Source organism: Heptranchias perlo, chromosome 25 (assembly GCF_035084215.1).
Source record: "Heptranchias perlo isolate sHepPer1 chromosome 25, sHepPer1.hap1, whole genome shotgun sequence".
Taxonomy (NCBI): domain Eukaryota; kingdom Metazoa; phylum Chordata; class Chondrichthyes; order Hexanchiformes; family Hexanchidae; genus Heptranchias; species Heptranchias perlo.
In genome coordinates, this window is record NC_090349.1 from 1,781,808 (window position 1) to 1,804,944 (window position 23,137).

Consider the following 23,137-nt stretch of genomic DNA (forward strand, 5'->3'; position numbering starts at 1 on the left):
GGATCCCTTATGCTTTTTTAACAGCCTTCTCAACTTTTCCTGCCGCCTTCAAAGATTTGTGTATATACACCCCCAGGTCTCTCTTTTCCTGCATCCCTTTTAAAATCGTACCATTTAGTTTATATTGCCTCTCCTTATTCTTCCTACCAAAATGTATCACTTCACACTTCTCTGTGTTAAATTTTATCTGCCATGTGTCTGCCCATTTCACCAGTCTGTCTATGTTCTCCTGAAGTCTGTTACTATCCTCCACATTGTTTACTACATTTTGGAGTTTCGTGTCATCTGTAAACTTTGAAATTATACCCTCTATACCCAAGTTCAGGTCATTAATATATATCAAAAAGAGCAATGGTCCTAATACTGACCCCTGGGGAACACCACTGAATACTTCCCTCCAGTCTGAAAAACAGCCGTTCACCAGTGCTCTGTTTTAATTTTGCTTACAAGTCTATTGTATGGTACTTTATCAAATGCCTTTTGAATGTCCATATACACATCAACTGCACTACCCTGATCAACCCTCTCCATTACTTCATCAAAGATCTCAATCAAGTTGGTCAAACACGATTTTTTTTTTAACAAATCCGTGCTGACTTTCATTTATTAGCCCGTACTTTTCCAAGTGCCAGTTAATTTTTTCCTGGATTATTGTCTCTCAAAGTTTCCTCACCACCGAAGTTAGACTGGCCTGTAGTTGCTGGGTTTATCCCTCGTCCCATTTTTGAACAGGGGCGTAACATTTGCAATCATCCAGTCCTCTGGCAGCGCCCTCATATCCAAGGAGAATTGGAAGATTGTGGCCAGAGCCTCGGCAATTTCCACCCTTACCTCCTTGAGCAACCTAGGATGCATCCCATCTGGACCCGGGTGACTTTTCTACTTTGAGCACTGCCAACCTTTTAAATACCTCCTTTATCTATTTTTATCCTATCCAATATCGCGACTGCCTCCTCCTTTATTGCTATAATGACAGCATCCTCTTCTCTGGTGAAGATCGATGTGAAGTATTCATTTAGTGCCTCAGCCGTGCCCTCTGCCTCCACAAGAAGAGCTCCTTTTTTGTCCCTTATCGGTCCCACGCTCCTCTGACTACCGTTTTACTATTTCCATCGTTATAAAAGACTTTTGGGTTCCCTTTTATGTTAGCCACTAATTTATTCTCATACTCTCTGCCCCTCTTATTCCCTTTTTTAGATCTCCTCTGTACTTTCTGTATTCAGCCTGGTTCGCTACTGTATTATGAACCTTACATTTGTCATAAGCCTCCCTTTTCTGTTTCATTTTAATCTCTATATCTTTAATCATCCAGCTTTGGATACCCTTCCTTTCCCAATCGTGGGAATGTGCCTACTCTGTACCCGAACTATGTCCTCCTTGAAGGCCTCCCATTGTTCGATTACTGTTTTGCCTACCAATTTTTGATTCCAATCCACCAGGGCAAGATCCCTTTTTAACTCACTCAAATTAGCCCTCCTCCAGTTAAGTATTTTTATGTTTGATTGTCCCTTGTTCTTTTCCATAACTATTCTAAACCCAATGATATTATGATCATTATTTCCCAAATGCTCCCGCACTGAAACATGCTCTACCTGCCCCACTTAATTCCCCAGAACTAGATCCAGCACTGCTTCCTTCCTCGCTGGGCTGGAAACACATTGTTCAATAAAGTTCTCTTGTATACATTTCAGGAATTCCTCCCCTTCTTTGCCCTTTACACTGTTACTGTCCCAGTCTATATTGGGATAATTGAAGTCCACAATTATCACTACTCTAAAGTTCTTGCATCAAATTTGCCTACAAATTTGCTCCTCTCCTTCCCACCATTTGGTGGCCTATAGTATACACCCAGTAGCGTAATAGCTCCTCTATTGTTCCTTAATTCTAACCAAATAGATTCTGTCGTTTTTACCCCTCAACTTCATCATCCCTTACCAGTGTTATAATAGTTTCTTTGATCAACACTGCCATCCGTCTTCCTACTTTCTTTGCTTCCCTATCTTTCCTGAATACCTTGTAGCCAGGAATATTAAGTACTTCTTTTCTTTGAGCCAGGTCTCTGTTATTGCCACTATATCGTGGTCCCATGTGGCGACTTGAGCCTGCAGCTCACCAACCTTATTTACCACACTACGTGTGTTTACGCACATGCACTCCAAACTCATTTTAGACTGCCTTGCATCGTCCCCCTGTTTGATCCCTCCTATTTTTGAACTATTCTTTACTCTAGTGCTACTTGTCTCTCCCAGTCCTCTGTGCACCTTGTTTCTCCTCTCTAATGTTTCATCCTGGTGCCCACCCCCGTCCAAATTAGTTTAAACCCTCCCCCACAGCACTAGTTAACCTCCCCGTGAGGACATTGGTCCCAGCTCTGTTGAGGTACAGCCCGTCCATCTTGAACAGATCCCTCCTGCCCCAGAACTGGTCCCAATGACCCAGGAATCTGAAACCCTCCCTCCTGCACCATTTCTCCAACCATGCATTAACCTGTCTTATCCTACTATTCCTATACTCGTGATGTGGCGATGCCGGTGATGGACTGGGGTTGACAATTGTAAACAATTTTACAACACCAAGTTATAGTCCAGCAATTTTATTTTAAATTCACAAGCTTTCGGAGGCTACCTCCTTCCTCAGGTGAAATAAAATTGCTGGACTATAACTTGGTGTTGTAAAATTGTTTACAATTCCTATACTCAGTAGCACTTGGCACTGGGAGTAATCCAGAGACTGCCTTTGAGGTCCTGCTTTTTAACTTCCTCCCTAGCTCTGAAACTCTGACTGCAGGACCTCGACCCTTTTCCTTCCTATCTAAATGGTTTCCACAGGACCACAACTTCTGGCTGTCCCCTTCCCCCCCCCCCCCCCCTTCAAAATGTTCTGCCCCCTCTCAGTGATGTCCTTTACCCTGACACCAAGGAGGCAACACACCACGTGGGACTCGCGTCGGAGGTTGCAGAAACGTCTGTCTGTCCCCTGACTATCGAATCCCCTATAACCACTGCATTCCTGCTTTGCTGTGCCCCCTACGCAGTCCTTTGCCCCATGGTGCCGTGCTCCGGACTGCACTCATTCGAGGTGTCGTCTCCCTCACCGGTATTCAGTACTGAGAAACGGTTAGTGAGTGATGCACTCCCGGAGGATTCCTGCACTGCCTGCCTCTTCCTACCCCGCTGGATGGCCACCCGCTTACTGTCCTGAGCTCTCTGTGGCTGTGGGGTGAGCACCTCCTGGAACGCACGATCCAGAAAATTCTCAGCCTCCCGTGTGTCCTGCAGTGATTCCAACCACTCCCCAAACTCAGAAACTCTGAGCTCGAGCTCGAGCAACTGGAGGCATTTCCTGTAAACGTGGTCACCCAGGACACCTGAAGTGCCCTGGATTTCCCACATGGTGCAGGAATTGCAGGCAATGGGTTTCAGCTGTCCCTCCATTCTATTCTATACCATTCTATTTAGCTTCTATATATAATATGCCTCTTATGTTGTTTATGTTTTATCTTGGTACCCTTTGAATCCTATTTTATTATTTCTTTATTTACCCTGTTTTAAGATAGTTATTTCTCAATCGATGATAACTAATTGTAATTAATATTATAGAGTGTATCCTACATTGACTTACCTTTGCTTTCATGGAAACATGATGTCGACCGTGACGGCACTTTTGCAAATTTTCTCAGAATTTGTTTTCCCTGCTCTGCTGCACTACTTGGGACCGCTCCCGTGGTGTTCTGCCCGCTCCCAACGCTATGGGTGTTATTTATATGGACTTCAGAAGGCATTCGACAAGGTTCCACATAAGAGACCGTTAATAAAAATTAGAACGCGTGGAATTGGAGGCAACCTGTTGACTTGGATAGGGAATTGATTAGGAGGTAGGTGACAGAGACTATGGATAATGGGTATGTACTCAGATTGGCAGGATGTGACTAGTGGTGTCCCCCAGGAATCTGTACTGGGGTGTCAACTTTTCACTATATTTTTAAATGACTTGGATAAAGGAACAGAGAGTCTTATATCTAAGTTTGTGGATGACACTAAGTTAGGTGGTACAGTAAACAGTGTAAATGGGAGCAGAAAGTTGCAAAGGGACAAGATTGATAGATTAAGTGAGTGGGCAAAACTGTGGCAAATGGAAATCATCCACTTTGGACCTAAAAAAGATAGACCAGAGTATTTTCTAAATGGCGAGAAGCTAGGAACTGTGGAGGAGCAGAGAGATCTAGGGGTCGAAGTACAGAATTCACTAAAAGCTAGTGAACAGGTACAGAAAATAATTTAAAAGGCTAATGGAATGTTGGCCTTTATCTTAAGAGGGCTGGAATTGAAAGGGGTGGAAGTTATGTTACAGCTGTTCAGAGTTCTGGTTAAACTCCATCTTGAGGTACTGCATTCAGTTCTGGGCACCGCATCTCAGGAAGGATATATTGGCCTTGGAGAGGGTGCAGTGCAGATTCACTAGAATGATACCAGGGCTGAAAGGGTTAAATTATGAGGATCGTTGCATAGAGTAGGCTTCTATTCCCTTGAATATAAAAGATTAAAGGGTAATCTAATTGAGGTGTTTAAGATAATTAAAGAATTTGATAGGGTAGATAGAGAGAAACTATTTTGTCTGGTGGGGAAGTATAGAACAAGGGGGTAGAATCTTAAAATTAGAGCTAGGCTGTTCAGGGGTGATGTCAGGAAGCAATTCTTCACACAAAGGGTAGTGGAAATCTGGAAAACTCTCCCCCAAAAAGCTGTTGAGGTTGGGGGTCAATTGAAAATTTCAAAACTGAGGTTGATGGATTTTTGTTAATTGTAAACAATTTTACAACACCAAGTTATAGTCCAGCAATTTTATTTTAAATTCACAAGCTTTCGGAGGCTTCCTCCTTCGTCAGGTAAATGTTCAGGAGCTCCTTGAAGCCTACGCATTTATACATCACAGAACAATACATGGTGTTTACAGACTGCCCCTGCAACTGCCCGTTGCCAAGGCAATCACCGTGTTCAGACAGAGAGGTGTCACCTGCAGAACCCCCGAATACACATTCAACAAAAAAACAAACAGGAAAAAAAAAACAGAGAGAGGCAGAAACATCCGGAAGGCAGAGAAAGCCAGCAAATGACCCATTATATTAAAAACAGATAACATTTGTTAGGCAAGATTTTTGTTAGGCAAGGGTATTAAGGGTTATGGACCAAGGCAAATAGATGGAGTTAAGATACAGATCAGCTACGATCTAATTAAATGACAGAACAGGTTCGAGAGGTTGAATGGCGTACCCCTGTTGCTATGTCCCATTCGATCAAGAAAGTCATAAAAGGCAGTGTTCGTCTTGACCTGGTATTGGTAAATGACCCAAACATTTACAGGAAATGGAAGTCATACCATACCTGGGGGATGGCAACCATGATCTGGGAGTCCTGTATATAACTTTAAAAGGGCTAATTTCAAGGAAATGAGGGAACAGGTAAAACAAATGGATTGGGGTAGATTGATGAGCAACACTTCAGTAAAGGACTGGTAGAGCATGTCTAAAGGAATAATGCTGAGCGTATCAGATAAATACAAGCTCAGAGTAATCAAACATGACCCTAAACTGATTAACAAAGAAATTACAAGTGAATTTATCAGATAAAATAACCTCTACAAATCTCAGTGACAGAAAGAGGAAGGGATCCACTGAGATAAGTACCAGAAAATGAAGGAACATGTTGAAAGGGTGATCGGAGAGCCAAAGGGGCAGCAGAGGCTAAAGAGCACTAAGGAAATGTTTCAGTATTGCAACAGTAAAAGGGCAATCAGAGAAAAGCTGAAAACTCATAAAGATGCAAACTGGATTGAAACTGAGGATCAGCACAAAATAGTAAATATTCTGAATGATTCATTCCTCTAAATATTCACAAGGGAAGACATGAGCAACACGCCCGCCCCAAACACCGATAACCTGAGTAAAATCAGTGACTTTGGTATAAATGGGATGGAAGTCCTAGACTGGCTGAAGAAGACTCAAAACAAAAAATAATCCCCAAGTATTTATCCTGGAGAGCTGAGAAAGACTGGGTAGGAGATTTGTGAGGCACTGACAATCATTAAGAGGGAGTCACTGGACACTGGGCAGGAGATACCAGTAGATTGGAAATAGGCTAACGTGCTGCTCATATTCAAAAATGGGGCAAAACAGAGGTGGACAACAACAGACTCATTCGTCCTCCATTCCATGTAAAATAATGGAATTGATTATCAGGAGTACGCTTGAAGATTATCTGTAAATAATAATCTAGTAATCAGCAGTCAACATATATTGTGAAGGGTAACATCCTGCCTGACTTCTCCGAGGAAGCGACGAGAGAAGTGGACTGTGCAAAGTTCTACGATGTGGTGTTTCTAGACTTCAGAAATCATTTGACACAGTTCCACATAAGGCTATTAATTAAATTCAGGGTAAACCTGGGAATGGATAAGGAATTGGTTAGGGGGTTGAAAACAAGGTGCACTCTTTAGAGGAGTTATGTCAGGGCAATGAGGGAGGGGAAGAGTACTGTGTTGGGGTGCCCCAGGGTTCGGTGTTGGAGCCACTACTGTTTCTAATTTACATCAATGACTTGGATTCAGAAACTCAATGCAATTGGTCAAATTTGCAGATGATCCCAAACTAGATGGGGAAGTGGGATTGGAGGAAGGAACTCAGAAATTACAGGATGAATTGGGCAAAATATGTATGTGTGCAGAATAATGGCAGGAGGCATTTAATGTGGACAAATGTAAAGTACTGCACATAGGAAGGAAAAATAGGTGACACATATAGTGCATGGATGAGGTCAAAAAGCTCAGGATGAAGCTGAAAGTAAACTTGGAGTCTTTGTTGACATGACAATGCAGAGCAACAATCAGCAAAGCCAATAGGATGTTGAGCTACATAGCCAAAACAGTAGAATGGAGGTTAGAGGAGATAGCAATCAAACTGTACAGTGCTCTGGCCAGATCACATCTTGAATACTCTATACACTTCTGATTGCTGAAACAGAAGGGAGATATTCAAATGTTGGAGACAGTTCAAAAAAGAGGCACAAGGGTGATCCCTAGTGTCAGGGGTCTGAGTTATGAGGAAAGACTGGAGAGACTCTGGCTTTTCAGCCTGGAAAGGAAGCGTCTGAGAGGTGATATTATAACAGTATACACAACAATTAAGGGAATGGAAAAAGTAACATTTATTTATTAATGACTTAGATGATGGGATAGAGAGCCACATATCCGAGTTTGTTGATGACACAAAAATAGGCAGCATTGTAAGCAGTGTAGATGGAAGCATAAAATTAGAGAGATTAATAGATTAAGTGAATGGGCAAAACTGTGGCAAATGTATTTCAACATAGGTAAGTGTGAGGTCATCTACTTTGGACCTAAAAAGGATAGATCAGAGTACTTTCTAAATAGTGAAAAGCTCGAAACAGTGGAGGTCCAGAGAGACTATGGGGTCCATGTACATAGATCATTAAAATGTCATGGACAGGTACAGAAAATAATCAATATGGCTAATGGAATGCTGGCCTTTAGAGGACTAGAATACAAGGGAGTAGAAGTTATGCTACAGCTATACAAAACCCTGGTTAGAGCACACCTGGAGTGCTGTGTTCAGTTCTGGGCACCGCACCTTAGGAAGGATGTATTGGTCTTGGAGGGAGTGCAACGTAGATTTACTAGAATGATACCTGGACTCTGAGGGTTAAATTATGAGGAGATTTTACACAAACTAGCGTGTATTCCCTGGAATTTAAACAGTTAATGGGTGATTTGATCAAAGTTTTCAAGATATTAAGGACAATTGATAGTTTCTCTCTATCTACCCTATTTCTGCTGGTTGGGGAGGCTGGGACTTTCAGGAGTGAAATTAGAAAACCCTTCTACACGCAAAGGGTGATAGAAGTTTGGAACTCTCTTCCGCAAATGGGAGTTGACGCTAGCTCAATTGTTAACTTTAAATCTGAGATTGATAGATTTTTGGCAATCAAATCAAAGGTATTAAGGGATATGGGGCTACGGCAGGTATATGGAATTAGGTCACAGATCAGCCATGATCTCATTGAATGGCGGGACAGGCTCGAGGAGTTAAATGACCTACCCCTGTTCCTATGTTCCCCAACATATTACTCTTAAAATAAATTGCGAGAGTAGGACAAGGTGGCCACAGGTTCAAACTAGTAAAAGGTAAACTTAGGACTGATATCAGGAAATTCTTCTTCACATAAAGAGTCATGAATGTATGGAATCGACTTCCAGGAAAAGTAGTGGAAGTGAAAACTCTGGAATTGCTTAAACAATTGGATGCTGAAATGGGGATCCAGGGTCTTTCTGGATGGGTGAACTAAGACTTTCTTTTCCGTAACTATTTAGTGAACTGGCCAGTCATGAAGACCTCAGGAGCAGAGAGGTCACAAGAGATGAAGCAGTCAAAGGGGTGGTGAAGGAACTGAGTGAGGGAGTTTATATGAAGATAGGAGAATGCTGAAGATGAAGGAGAGGGGAGTTGAGGCAGAAATTGATATCACTGAAAAGGTATGCAGTACAGAAGCTAAGGGAAGAGAGAGGGGATAAGTAAGGAGGGGTTGTCACATGTGGGCCTTATAAGTAGAAATATGGTCTACCCTTCCCTTGCCAGTCACAGTGGGCCAGGGCTCAGAAATCTGAAAAGATTTTTTAAAACCCATATTTGTTATATAACAAAAATAGGCTGTTTGGTGTTTGTGACAGCACGGATTTGTTAAAGGCAAACCTTGTTTGACTAACTTAATTGAGTTCTTTGATGAAGTAATGGAGAGGATTGATTAGGGTAATGCGGTTGATGTGTATATGGATTTTCCAAAGGCGTTTGGTAAAGTACCACATACGAACATAAGAAATAGGAGCTGGAGTGGGCCATACGGCCCCTCCAGCCTACTGCACCATTCAATAAGATTGTGTCTGATCTTCGACCTCAACTCCACTTTCACGCCCGATCCCCATATCCCTTGATTCCCTCAGAGACCAAAAATCTATCGATCTCAGTCTTGAATATATTCAACGACTGAGCATCCACACCACTCTGGGGTAGAGAATTCCAATTATTCCCGACCCTCTGAGTAAAGTCAGTCCTAAATGGCCGACCCCTTATCCTGAGACACTGTCCCCTAGTTCTAGATGCTCCAGCCAGGGGAGATAACCTCTCTGCATCTACCCTGTCAAGCCCTCTTAGAATGTTACATGTTTCAATGAGATCATCTCTTATTCTTCTAAACTCCAGAGAGTATAGGCCCATTCTACTTAATCTCTCTCATAGGACAACTCTCTCATCCCAGGAATCAATCTAGTGAACCTTCGTTGCACCGCCTCTAAGGCAAGTATATCCTTCTTTAGGTAAGAAGATCAAAACAGTACTCCAGGTGTGGTCTCACCAAAGCCCTGTACAATTGCAGCAAGACTGCCTTATTCTTGTACTCCAATCCCCTTACAATAAAGGCCAACATACCATTTGCCTTGTTAATTGCTTGCTGTACCTACATGTTAACTTTCTGTGTTTGTGTACAGGGACACCCAAATTTCTCTGAACACCAACATTTAATAGTTTCTCACCGTTTAAAAAATATTCAGTTTTTCTGTTTTTCCTATCAAAGTGAATAAACTCACATTTCCCCGCATTATACTCCATCTGCCACCTTCTCGCCCACTCACTTAATCTGTCTAATCCGTTTGCAGACTCTTTGCGTCCTCCTCACAGCTTACTTTCCCACCAAGATTTGTATCGTCAGCAAACTTGGATACATTACACTCGGTCCCTTCAATTAAGTTATTAATACAGATTGTAAATAGCTGAGGCCCAAGGACTGATCCTTGCGGCACCCGAAAATGACCCGTTTATTCCTACTCTCTGTTTTCTGTCCATTAGCCAATCCTCAATCCACGCCAATATATTGCCCCCAATCCCATGAGCCCTTATCTTGTGTAACAACGTCTTGTGTGGCACCTTATCAAATGAATTTTGAAAATCCAAATATAGTACACCCAGTGGTTCCCCCCTTATCTACCCTGCTAGTTACACCCCCAAAAAATTCTTAATAGATTTATCAAAAAGATTTCCGTTTCATAAAACCATGTTGACTCTGCCTAATCATATTATGAATTTCTAAGTGCCCTGTTACCATGTCCTTAATAATAGATTCTAGCATTTTCCCTACTACTGATGTCAGGACTCGTTAGCAAATTTGAAGCCCATGGGATTAAAGGGACAGTGGCAGCATGGATACGAAATTGGCTAAGGTACAGAAAGCAGAGAGTAGTGGTGAACAGTTGTTTTTCAGACTGGAGGGATGTGAGCTGTGGTGACCCCAGGGGTCAGTGTTGGGACCACTGCTCTTTTTGATATATATTAATGACCTGAACTTGGGTATAGAGGGTATAATTTCAAAGCTTGCAGATGACACAAAACTCGGAAATGTAGTAAACAATGTGGAGGATAGTAACAGACTTCAGGAGGACATAGACAGACTGGTGAAATGGGCAGACACATGTCAGATGAAATTTAACACAGAGAAGTGTGAAGTGATGCATTTTGGTAGGAAGAATGAGAAAAGGAAATATAAACTAAATGGTACAATTTTAAAGGGAGTGCAGGAACAGAGAGACCTGGGGGTGTATGTACACATATCTTTGAAAGTGACAGGACAAGATGAAAAGGCTGTTAAAAAGGCATATGGGATCCTTGGCTTTAGAAACAGAGGCCTAGAGTATAAAAGCAAGGAAGTTATAAAACCAGCTAGGGCCTAACCTTTATAAAACACCGGTTAGGCCCTAGCTGGAGTATTGTGTTCAATTCTGGGCACCACACTTTAGGAAGGATGTCAAGGCCTTAGAGAGGGTGCAGAGGAGATTTACTAGAATGGTGCAGAGATGAGGGGCTTCACTTATGTGGAGAGACTGGGGTTGTTCTCCTTAGAACAGAGAAGGTTAAGGGAAATTTGATAGAGAAATCATAAACAATTTTGGCAAAGTAAATAAGGGGAAACTGTTTCCAATGGTAGAAGGGTCGGTAACCAGGAGACACGGATTTAAGGTGATCAGCAAAAGAGCATGAGGAAACATTTTTTTTAACGCAGTGTGTTGTTATGATCTGGAATGCGCTGCCTGAAAAGGAGGTGGAAGCAGATTCAATAGTAAATTTCAAAAGGGAATTGGATAAATTCTTGAAGGGAAAAAATTTCCAGTGCCATGGGGAAAGAGCAAGGGGAGTGGGACTAATTGGATTACTCTTTCTAAGAGCTCACACAGGCACGATGGGTCGAATGGCCTCCTCCTGTGCTGTACCTACTATGATACCATGAAATGAAAAATGAGAAGTGGAACAATTAATAAAATAGCTTCTCCTTTTGAAAATGCATTCATCATGCAATGAAATTAGAGTCAAAATATTTTTTTTGACAAGGAGCAAAAAGCAAACACTCATAACATGGTTTCCCTGGATAATTTTTAAACAGACTTGACACTAATCAGTTTTGCTCAATATTCTTGTTCAGCTTGTTATTTACAACAATTAAATACAATAAACATGTCCAGTTATGATGCAAAATGTAAACTTGTTAGCGCTCCAAGAGTTGTTTTTAATTCATTTTAACTCGCTACAGCAAATACTCGTCCCAAACTCAGATGAGCCAGTGTGGTATTTCCATCGCCTACACTAGCCACCACATGGGGTCTGACTGAGATGGCCACGGTCACGTGGTCTGATGTTTGCCTTTTAGGAACCTTCTCCCAACAGGGATAGTTCTGCTTAGAACAGAGAAGGTTAAGAGGAGATTTAATAGACGTGTTCAAAATTATGTGGGTTTTTTTTAAGGGTAAATATCACTGTTTCCAGTGGCAGAAGGGTCTGTAACCAGAGGGCAAAAGAACCAGAGGCAAAATGAGGAAAAAAGTTTATACAGGGAGTTATGATGATCTGGAATGCACTGTCTGAAAGGGAAGCAGATTCAAAAATAACTTTCAAAAGGGAATTGGATAAATATTTGAAGGGGAAAAATTTGCTGGGCGACGGAGAAAGAGCAGGCGAGTGGGACTAATTGGATAGCTCTTTCAAAGAGGCCGAAAGGCCTCCTTCTGTGCTATATCATTCTATGATTCTATGAGACGAGAAAAAGACAGTAACAATCGATTAGCTCGTTTGTCAGATCACTGTTCGTATCTAAATGTTAAAGTTCACAGCTCAGTCACTTGCCCTGCCAGTTGGAGGTTACACGGAATCAAGCCCTTATGAGATTAGAAATGTTACACTGTATAGATCACAAAAACACTGTGTATTTGTATTTTGTAGAAGCATTACTCATTGTTGTCCTGCTAAGACTTCAGTGTGCACAATTAAACATTGCTATTTCTGGTTGTTCCTGACTGCACTGCAGTTGATCAGTGAATCAGAACCCTTGTGTACTAAATGTATCCATTTGATGGCAAGCTGTGACTGATGCATTGCAATTTAATAAGACAGCTGCATACTTAGTGAATAAACTTGTCAGTGCCCAGTGTGACAGAGTATTTAATCATAGCGGTGGGTATGTGTTGTCTTGAAGTAATGACAGTAAATTTAAATGGTAATTTACTGTTCCACTGGGTGCAGCAGTTTTATAATTACACATCAGCAGTGCAAATAATGGGGAAAGCAATAACTAGATTAATAGTCTGCTTCAGTTGACTTTGAATTCATCCTGTAAAGCAAAACTCCACAGTTTGTGGAAATCAAGTGTTCTGTCTGATTGATGCCAGTTGTCTAACACAGGTAATATTCCTTTTTTGTTTCCTTTATATATGTATTTGTTCTCGCATAGCACAGATATTATAGATCCTCTTTGAACGCTCTCTGCACTATTACACTATGTTGAAAAACTGGGTTTGATCTATCATTTTTATTTTGCCTGTCAAATTCTGGACTAACTATTTTCTGCTCTTTCCAGTTCCCTGGACCAATCCTGTATGTGTGCTTCTTGTGTTCAGCAACTTGCTGCAAAGGTCTGGCAGCTAAAATATAGCTGATTTTTAAAAAAAATTTGATTTCACTTCCCAACCATTCCCTTCACCATCCAAGAGGATGGACAGCTGACTCATTCTCGGGTCATTCCTGAGCCGCACACAAGGAGGTTCCGTAAAAATGGCAGTAATGGGATCTTTGCCCCTCTCTGTTGATAGGGTAGTGTCCCTGCTCGGCACATCCTCCTAGTGTCCTGGTTAAGATTAGTGAGGAATGGCAACCGGGGTGGGCATCCTGCCGCAAACTGTATTTATTTGTGAATTTGTAAGTTGAAAATGTGAATTTGGGCAACTGTCTCACAGAGCTGGCTGCTCCTGACTGTCTACCGGTTGTTCTCTCTGCTGCTATTGGTGAACTTAGAGTAATAAATCCTAAACCCACCAATAGCTAGATAGACAGAACCCCCTAGCTTGAAGGCGCACAGAATTGGTGGAGCATGGAGTGCAAAGCCCCCAGCATGGAGACAGTGGTGGGCCTGTGTTGGAGCAGCAGCTTGCGTGAAACTGGTCAGGAATTTCAACCAGCAGAAGAGAAGCAGTGGCCTTCAGTCCACTCCCGCATTGTGTGCCCCCTTTACTCCATCCTCCTCAACACCACTCTGTCCTTGGGCCTCTGCTTCTGTCCTTGTTAGGGGGTTGGGGGGGAGAGAGGTCAAGCGCAGAGAGAGGTGGAGGGGGGGGAGAGAGAGGTCAGGTGCAGGGGGTGGGGGGAGAGAGGTCAGGTGCAGAGAGTGGGGGGAGGAGAGAGAGGTCAGGTGCAGAGAGTGGGAGAGGGGTCAGGTGCAGAGAGTGGGGGGGAGAGAGGGGTCAGGTGCAGAGAGTGGGGGGGGAAGAGAGAGGTCAAGCGCAGAGAGAGGGGGGGGAGAGAGAGGTCAGGTGCAGAGAGTGGGGGGGGGGAGAGAGGGGTCAGGTGCAGAGAGTGGGGGGGGAAGAGAGAGGTCAAGCGCAGAGAGAGTGGGGGGAGAGAGAGGTCAGGTGCAGAGAGTGGGGGGGGGGAGAGAGGGGTCAGGTGCAGAGAGTGGGGGGGGGGGAGAGAGGGGTCAGGTGCAGAGAGTGGGGGGGGGGAGAGAGAGGGGTCAGGTGCAGAGAGTGGGGGGGGGGGAGAGAGAGGGGTCAGGTGCAGAGAGTGGGGGGGGGGAGAGAGAGGGGTCAGGCGCAGAGAGTGGGGGGGGGGAGAGAGGGGTCAGGTGCAGAGAGTGGGGGGGGGGGAGAGAGGGGTCAGGTGCAGAGAGTGGGGGGGGGGAGAGAGAGGGGTCAGGTGCAGAGAGTGGGGGGGGGGAGAGAGAGGGGTCAGGTGCAGAGAGTGGGGGGGGGGAGAGAGGGGTCAGGTGCAGAGAGTGGGGGGGGGGGAGAGAGGGGTCAGGTGCAGAGAGTGGGGGGGGGAGGAGAGAGAGGTCAGGTGCAGAGAGTGGGGGGGGGGGAGAGGGGTCAGGTACAGAGAGTGGGGGGGGAGAGGGGTCAGGTGCAGAGAGTGGGGGGGGAGAGGGGTCAGGTGCAGAGAGTGGGGGGGGAGAGGGGTCAGGTGTAGAGAGTGGGGGGGGGAGAGAGAGGGGTCAGGTGCAGAGAGTGGGGGGGGAGAGAGGGGTCAGGTGCAGAGAGTGGGGGGGGGGAGAGAGAGGGGTCAGGCGCAGAGAATGGGGGGGGGGAGAGAGAGGGGTCAGGTGCAGAGAGTGGGGGGGGGGGGAGAGAGAGGGGTCAGGTGCAGAGAGTGGGGGGGGGGGAGAGAGAGGGGTCAGGTGCAGAGAGTGGGGGGGGGGGAGAGAGAGGGGTCAGGTGCAGAGAGTGGGGGGGGGGGAGAGAGAGGGGTCAGGTGCAGAGAGTGGGGGGGGGAGAGAGAGGGGTCAGGCGCAGAGAATGGGGGGGGGGAGAGAGAGGGGTCAGGTGCAGAGAGTGGGGGGGGAGAGAGGGGTCAGGTGCAGAGAGTGGGGGGGGAGAGAGGGGTCAGGTGCAGAGAGTGGGGGGGGGGAGAGAGAGGGGTCAGGCGCAGAGAATGGGGGGGGGGAGAGAGAGGGGTCAGGCGCAGAGAATGGGGGGAGAGAGAGGGGTCAGGTGCAGAGAGTGGGGGGGGGAGAGAGGGGTCAGGTGCAGAGAGTGGGGGGGGGAGAGAGAGGGGTCAGGTGTAGAGAGTGGGGGGGGAGAGGGGTCAGGTGCAGAGAGTGGGGGGGGGAGAGAGAGGGGTCAGGTGCAGAGAGTGGGGGGGAGAGAGAGGGGTCAGGTGCAGAGAGTGGGGGGGAGAGAGAGGGGTCAGGTGCAGAGAGTGGGGGGGGGAGAGAGAGGGGTCAGGTGCAGAGAGTGGGGGGGGGAGAGAGGGGTCAGGTGCAGAGAGTGGGGGGGAGAGAGAGGGGTCAGGTGCAGAGAGTGGGGGGGAGAGAGAGGGGTCAGGTGCAGAGAGTGGGGGGGGGAGAGAGAGGGGTCAGGTGCAGAGAGTGGGGGGGGAGGAGAGAGGGGTCAGGTGCAGAGAGTGGGGGGGAGAGAGAGGGGTCAGGTGCAGAGAGTGGGGGGGGGAGAGAGAGGGGTCAGGTGCAGAGAGTGGGGGGGGGAGAGAGGGGTCAGGTGCAGAGAGTGGGAGGGAGAGAGAGGGGTCAGGTGCAGAGAGTGGGGGGGGGAGAGAGAGGGGTCAGGTGCAGAGAGTGGGGGGGGGAGAGAGAGGGGTCAGGTGCAGAGAGTGGGGGGGGGAGAGAGGGGTCAGGTGCAGAGAGTGGGAGGGAGAGAGAGGGGTCAGGTGCAGAGAGTGGGGGGGGGAGAGAGAGGGGTCAGGTGCAGAGAGTGGGGGGGGGAGAGAGAGGGGTCAGGTGCAGAGAGTGGGGGGGGGGAGAGAGGGGTCAGGTGCAGAGAGTGGGAGGGAGAGAGAGGGGTCAGGTGCAGAGAGTGGGGGGGGGAGAGAGAGGGGTCAGGTGCAGAGAGTGGGGGGGGGAGAGAGAGGGGTCAGGTGCAGAGAGTGGGGGGGGGAGAGAGAGGGGTCAGGTGCAGAGAGTGGGGGGGGCGGAGGGGGGGGAGGAGAGAGAGGTCAAGTGCAGAGAGTGGGGGGGGGAAGAGAGGGGTCAGGTGCAGAGAGTGGGGGAGAGGGGTCAGGTGCAGAGAGTGGGGGAGAGGGGTCAGGTGCAGAGAGTGGGGGAGAGGGGTCAGGTGCAGAGAGTGGGGGAGAGGGGTCAGGTGCAGAGAGTGGGGGAGAGAAAGGTCAGGCGCAGAGAATGGGGGGGGAGAGGGGTCAGGTGCAGAGAGTGGGGGGGAGGGGAGAGGGGTCAGGTGCAGAGAGTGGGGGGGGAGAGAGAGGTCAGGCGCAGAGAAGGGAGGGAGAGAAAGGTCAGGCGCAGAGAAGAGGGGGGAGAGAAAGGTCAGGCGCAGAGAAGGGAGGGAGAGAAAGGTCAGGCGCAGAGAATGGGGGGGGAGAGGGGTCAGGTGCAGAGAGTGGGGGGGAGGGGAGAGGGGTCAGGTGCAGAGAGTGGGGGGGGAGAGAGAGGTCAGGCGCAGAGAAGGGAGGGAGAGAAAGGTCAGGCGCAGAGAGTGGGGGGGGAGAGGGGTCAGGTGCAGAGAGTGGGGGGGAGGGGAGAGGGGTCAGGTGCAGAGAGTGGGGGGGAGGGGAGAGGGGTCAGGTGCAGAGAGTGGGGGGGGGAGAGAGAGGTCAGGCGCAGAGAAGGGAGGGAGAGAAAGGTCAGGCGCAGAGAGTGGGGGGGGAGAGGGGTCAGGTGCAGAGAGTGGGGGGGGAGAGGTCAGGCGCGCATAGAGGGGGAGGGAGAGGTCAGGCGTGCGTGGTGGGAGGGGAGAGAGAGGTCAGGCACGCGTAACGGCTGATAACTTGATTTGGGGAGTTACTGGGTGTGACCAGGTGATCATGTTGTGTTAACGTTTGCTGCTGTTCTGTTGGTCTTTTAACTTGGATTCTGGGAGCCCAGTGTCCGTGAGACAGCTGCTGCCATTTATGGAGTTAGATGTGGCTTTGTGTAGGTTGGTTGCAGACTCTTAACGCTACATCCCTGCTCCCACCATCCTTGATGGAATTGGGGACAACTTCAAAAATAATTGGCATTGAATTAAAAACAGCCTACAATTGTTTCAAAGGCTGTTTTTTCTCTACAAATCTAATGGCAAATGACTCAAGTACATGCATGGTCATGTCTGCAAACTGATCAATTTTTGACAGGCTTTTCCAAATCCAAGCAGAAATGGGCCACCAATGGCTGAGTATAGGCAACAACGGCCCCAAGGAGAGCAGCATGCTAGGGAACTAAACTCAGTTCTGGCACGCTGAGTTAAAAAGAATCTGCTTAAAGTGTGTGGGAATGCTGCTTAAATATGTCCTGAAAAACTGGGATATCTGTATTGGAATTTAACTGGCTACCTCCACGATGTGGAGCAAGGGGGAAGAGTGTCTTGATCGCTACCAGTATTTTGTGTGTGTGTGTGTGTGTCCCTATGATATATCCCATCCTCTGTTTCTCATTAGCAGCTGCTTTCTCACTGGCTGTGCGATTCGGTGATCTATCTTGTCATCCTGTTGCATGCTGTGTGCATTCTCACTCTAAAGTTATTTCATCCTGGTAATTCATCATTTTTATTTTAATTGAATTGAGATAATGTTGACCCGGTGACCTTGCATAAAATATTTCCTGACTACGTTCAAATGCCAACGATAATTGGTGCCACGAATTAGTAACTGAACAGAAGTGAAAGATGAATGAGCATTTTAATAGAATCAGAAAAAGTGGAATACACAGAATGGAAATATCGGTGAATGATGTTGGATCATGAACAGATCATCTGAAACAGGCAATTAAAAGCAGTGTTGCAGAGATTAAAAGCATTAAACAAACGGAATATTTGTTTACAGTGAATAGCTGCAGCAGTGAGAGGCACATCAATGGAAAAGATGAGAAATTGAAAACACAGCCTACATATCAGGTTAGAAATCATAGTAGGTACAGCACAGGAGGGGGCCATTCGGCCCATTGTGTCTGTGCCAACTCTTTGAAAGAGCTATCCAATTAGTCCCATTTCCTTCCCCTTTCCCCATAGCCCTGTAAATATTTTCCCTTCAGGTATTTATCCAATTCTCTTTTGAAAGTTACTATTGAATCTACTTCCACCACCCTTTCAGGCAGCGCATTCCAGATCATAACAACTCGCTGCGTAAGAAAAATGTTTCCTCATGTCGCCTTTTTGTTTGCCGATTACCTGAAATCTGTGTCCTCTGGTTACTGACACTTCTGCCACTGGAAACAGTTCATGATTTTGAACAGCTGTATCAAATCTCCCTTTAACCTTCTCTGCTCTAAGGAGAACAACCCGAGTCTCTCCACAAATCTGAAGTCCTTCATCCCTGGTACCATTCTGGTAAATCTCTTCTGTACCCGCTATAAGACCTTGACATCCTTCCTAAAGTGTGGTGCCCAGAATTGAACACTACACTCCATCTGAGTCCTAACCAGTGTTTTATAACAGTTCAGCATAACTCCCTTGCTTTTGTACTCTATGCCTCTATTAATAAAAGCCAAGATCCCATATGGCCAAATGAAATTGGAAAACATTGGCAGCATACAGCGAGTCTGGCAGCTCTCAAGGAGAGGGTAAACTTCGAATGCCAACGGCACGCCTCCACCCGTCCCCCTCTCCTATTCCTAAAATCACTGTCCAGACAAGGTTGCAGAGTGCCCAGGAGAAAGATGAGAGACCGTTCCTGGAACTTACATTGAGCTTCATTGGAACAATGTAAAAGGCCAAAGTGGGTTTGGGAGGGTGCATTAAAGTGGAGGATCACAGGGAACGAGATCACAGCTGCGGGCAAAATGGATGTGTTTGGCTAAGCGATCACCTAATTTGTGTTTGTTCTCCCCAGTGTGGAGCAGGGTGAACCTTAACCAGCAATACTAGATTAGAGGAAGTACACATAACTTGCTCTCTCACACAGAAAGTGTTTGTAGCCCCGGAAAACGATGACAGAGGAGATGAATGAACAGGTGTTGCATCTCCAGCGGTTGCACACAGTGGAGGGATGACTGAAAGCCGAGTGTACTTTCTTTAACTACAAAGGCTGATTTCATAAAGTGATTGTACAGAAGTCAAGTTCCTGTTCTCATGGTCAGAAATGTAATTACAGAAAAACAAGATTAGCTGAGACTTTAGATTGCAGTTGCTTTCTTTCCAGCTTAGTTTTGTAGTGTTTCATTGGCATGAAGTGCCTCTCATCACTGCATTCTCCTATGTTTACTTTGTAGCAGATCACTTACTAAGATCCTCCTCTGCGAACCGATCACCAGCTTCCTTACAGCGAGTTCAGACCATTGACTCTGCAAAGTCCATGTCAGGTGAGTGGAGTCAGAGAGTTCAAATGGTTTTGTGAGTGGTTGGATTGTGCACAAGACTAGGGACCTCTATAAATTACACCTATCATTAAGCTATTTCAATTCAACCTCAAAACCTCTCAGTTTGCATCGGAGAAGATGCTGTGGAGTCGAGAAATTCATAAATATATGTTCAATGGGGAAGGAAAGGCAAGAGCCATACTTCCTGTTCAGGGTTCTCCCTGCTTTTATAGTGATAAAATATATGATAGGAACGTGAGTAGACCATTCAATCCCTCGAGCCTCTTCTGCCATTCAATCAGATCATGGCTGATCTATACCTTAGCTCCAACTACCCGCCTTGGTTCTGTAACCGCTAATACCCTTACCTAACAAAAATCTTTCAATCTCAGTTTTGAAATTTTCATTTGACCCCCAGCCGCAACAGCTTTTGGGGGAGAGTTTTCCAAATTTGTACTACCCTTTGTCTGAAGAAGTGCTTCTTGACATCACCCCTGAACGGCCCAGCTCTAATTTTAAAGTTATGCTCCCTTGTTCTGGACTCCCCCACCAGAGGAAATAGTTTCTCTCTATCTACCCTATCAAATCCTTTAATCATCTTAAACACCTCAATTAGATCACCCCTTGATCTTCTGAGCTCAAGGGAATACAAACCTAGTCGATGCAACCTGTCCTCCAGACCCACAGCAATGTGGTTGATTCTTAATTGCTCTTTGAAATGGCCTAGCAAGCCACTCTGTTGTAAAATCTCGCTTAAAAAAAGTCGTCATAAGAATAAAACCAGACGGACCACCAGGCATCGGACCGCTAGGCACCGGACACAACAAAGGCAAACCAAGCCCAGTCGACCCTGCAAAGGTCCTCCTCACCAACATCTGGGGACTTGAGCCAAAATTGGGAGAGCTGTCCCACAGACTAGTCAAGCAACAGCCTGACATAGCCATACTCACAGAATCCACCTTTCAGCCAACGTCCCAGACTCTTCCATCACCATCCCTGGGTATGTCCTGTCCCACCGGCAGGACAGACTCACCAGAGGTGGCGGTACAGTGATATACAGTCAGGAGGGAGTGACCCTGGGAGTCCTCAACATTGACCCTGGACCCTATGAAATCTCATGGCATCAGATCAAACATGGGCAAGGAAACCTCCTGCTGATTACCAACCTACCGTCCTCCCTCAGCTGATGAATCAGTCCTCCTCCATGTTGAGCACCACTTGGAGGAAGCACTGAGGGTAGCAAGGGCACAGAATGTACTCTGGGTGGGGGACTTCAATTTGGCTCGGTAGCACCACTACTGACCGAATTGGCCGAGTCCTGAAGGACATAGCTGCCAGACTGGGCCTGCGGCAGGAGGTGAGCGAACCAAACGAGGGAAAAGACCTACTTGACCTCGTCCACACCAATCCATCTGTCGCAGATGCATCTGTCCATGACAGTATTGGTAGGAGTGACCACCGCACAGTCCTCGTGGAAATGAAGTCCCATCTTCGCACTGAGGACACCATCCAACGTGTTGTGTGGCACTATCACCGTGCTAAATGAGATAGACTCAACAAATCTAGCAGCTCAAAACTGGGCATCCATGAGGCGCCGTGGGCCATCAGCAGCAGCAGAATTGTATTCCAGCACAATCTGTAACCTCATGGCCCGGCATATTCCTCACTGTACCATTACCAACAAGCCAGGGATCAACCCTGGTTCAATGAGGAGTGCAGAAGAGCATGCCAGGAAGCGTTTGCAACCATCTTCAGCCAGAAGTGCGGAGTGGATGATCCATCTCGGCCTCCTACCGATATCCCCACCATCACAGAAGCCAGTCTTCAGCCAATTCGATTCACTCCACGTGATATCAAGAAACGGCTGAGTGCACTGGATACAGCAAAGGCTATGGGCCCCGACAACATCCCAGCTGCAGTGCTGAAGACTTGTGCTCCAGAACTAGCCGCGCCTCGAGCCAAGCTCAGCTACAACATTGGCATCTACCCGACAATGTGGAAAATTGCCCAGGTATGTCCTGTCCACAAAAATCAGGACAAATCCAATCCAGCTAATTACCGCCCCATCAGCCTACTCTCAATCATCAGCAAAGTGATGAAAGGTGTCATCGACAGTGCTATCAAGCGGCACTTACTCACCAATAACCTGTTCACGATGCTCAGTTTGGGTTCTGCCAGGACCTCTCTGCTCCAGACCTAATTACAGCCTTGGTCCAAACATGGACAAAAGACTGAAATCCAGAGGTGAGAGTGACTGCCCTTGACATCAAGGCAGCATTTGACCGAGTGTGGCACCAAGGAGCCCTAGTAAAATTGAAGTCAATGGGAATCAGGGAAAACTCTCCAGTGGCTGGAGTCATACCTAGCACAAAGGAAGATGGTAATGGTTGTTGGAGGCCAATCATCTCAGCCCCAGGACATTGTTGCAAGAGTTCATGAGGGCAGTGTCCTCGGCCCAAACATCTTCAGCTGCTTCATCAGTGACCTTCCCTTCACCATAAGGTCAGAAATGGGGATGTTCGCTGATGATTGCACAGTGTTCAGTTCGATTAGCAACCCCTCAGATAATGAAGCAGTCCGTGCCCGCAGCAGCAAGACCTGGACATTATCCAGGCTTGGGCTGAAAAGTAACATTCGCGCCAGACAATTGCCAGGCAATGACCATCTCCAACAAGAGAGAGTCTAACCACCTCCCCATGACATTCAACGGCATTACCATTGCCGAATCCCCCACCATCAACATCCTGGGGGTCACCATTGACCAGAAACTTAACTGGACCAGCCATATAAATACTGTGGCTACAAGAGCAGGTCAGAGGCTGGATATTCTGCGACGAGTGACTCACCTCCTGACTCCCCAAAGCCTTTCCACCATCTACAAGGCACAAGACAGGAGTGTGATGGAATACTCTCCATTTGCCTGGATGAGTGCAGCTCCAACAACACTCAAGAAGCTCGACACCATCCAGGTCAAAGCAGCCCGCTTGATTGGCACCCCGTCCACCACCCTAAACATTCACTCCCTTCACCACCAGCGCACAGTGGCTGCAGTGTGTGCCATCCACAGGATGCACTGCAGCAATTCGGCAAGGCTTCTTCAATAGCACCTCCCAAACCCGCGACCTCTACCACCTAAAAGGTCAAGGGCAGCAGGCACATGGGAACAACACCACCTGCATGTTCCCCACCAAGTCACACACCATCCCGACTTGGAAATATTTCTTCATCGTCGCTGGGTCAAAATCCTGGAACTCCCTTCCTAACAGCACTGTGGGAGATCCTTCACCACACGGACTGCAGCAGTTCAAGAAGGCGGCTCACCACCACCTTTTCAAGGGAAATTAGGGATGGGCAGTAAATGCTGGCCTCGCCAGCGACACCCTCATCCCATGAACGAATTTTTTAAAATTTAATCCTTTTAGCCCCGGTATCATTCTGGTGAATCTGCGCTGTACCCCCAAGGCCAATATCTCCTCCTGAGGTGCGGTGCCCTCAGGATGCAGTACTCTAAATGGGGTCTAACCAGAGCTTTATATAACCGTAGCATAACTTTCACCCTTTTATACTCCAGGCCTCTAATTCCATTAGCCTTTTCAATTATTTTTTTGTACCTGTCCACGAGCTTTTAGTGATTTTTGTACATGGATGCTAAATCTCTTTCTTCCACCATAGTTCCTAGCTCTTTCGAAAATACTCTGATCTATCTTTCTTGGGTCCAAAGTGGATGACCTCATACTTCCCCACATTAAACTCCAGCTGCCACAGTTTTGCCCACTCATTTAATCTGTCAATGCCCCACTGCA

At 46.8% G+C, this 23,137-nt stretch overlaps 1 protein-coding gene across 8 annotated transcripts in view; it reads left to right on the forward strand.

Annotated features, from left to right (window-relative positions):
• The window catches only part of specc1la (sperm antigen with calponin homology and coiled-coil domains 1-like a), a 400,129-nt gene that overhangs the window by 238,937 nt on the left and 138,055 nt on the right, over positions 1–23,137 (forward strand). For 5 of the 8 annotated variants that reach the window (XR_010967162.1, XM_068005421.1, XM_068005426.1 and 2 more), the window contains exon 11: positions 19,248–19,337. The exons of 1 other annotated variant lie outside the window; for it this stretch is intronic. Coding sequence is in view for 6 of the 7 variants with exons in the window: in XM_068005421.1 (XP_067861522.1) it covers positions 19,248–19,337 (90 nt within the window). In the remaining variant the exon portion in view is untranslated. The remainder of the gene's footprint in view (positions 1–19,247; positions 19,338–23,137) is intronic. 2 more of the 8 variants (XM_068005423.1, XM_068005425.1) reach the window with 1 other exon arrangement.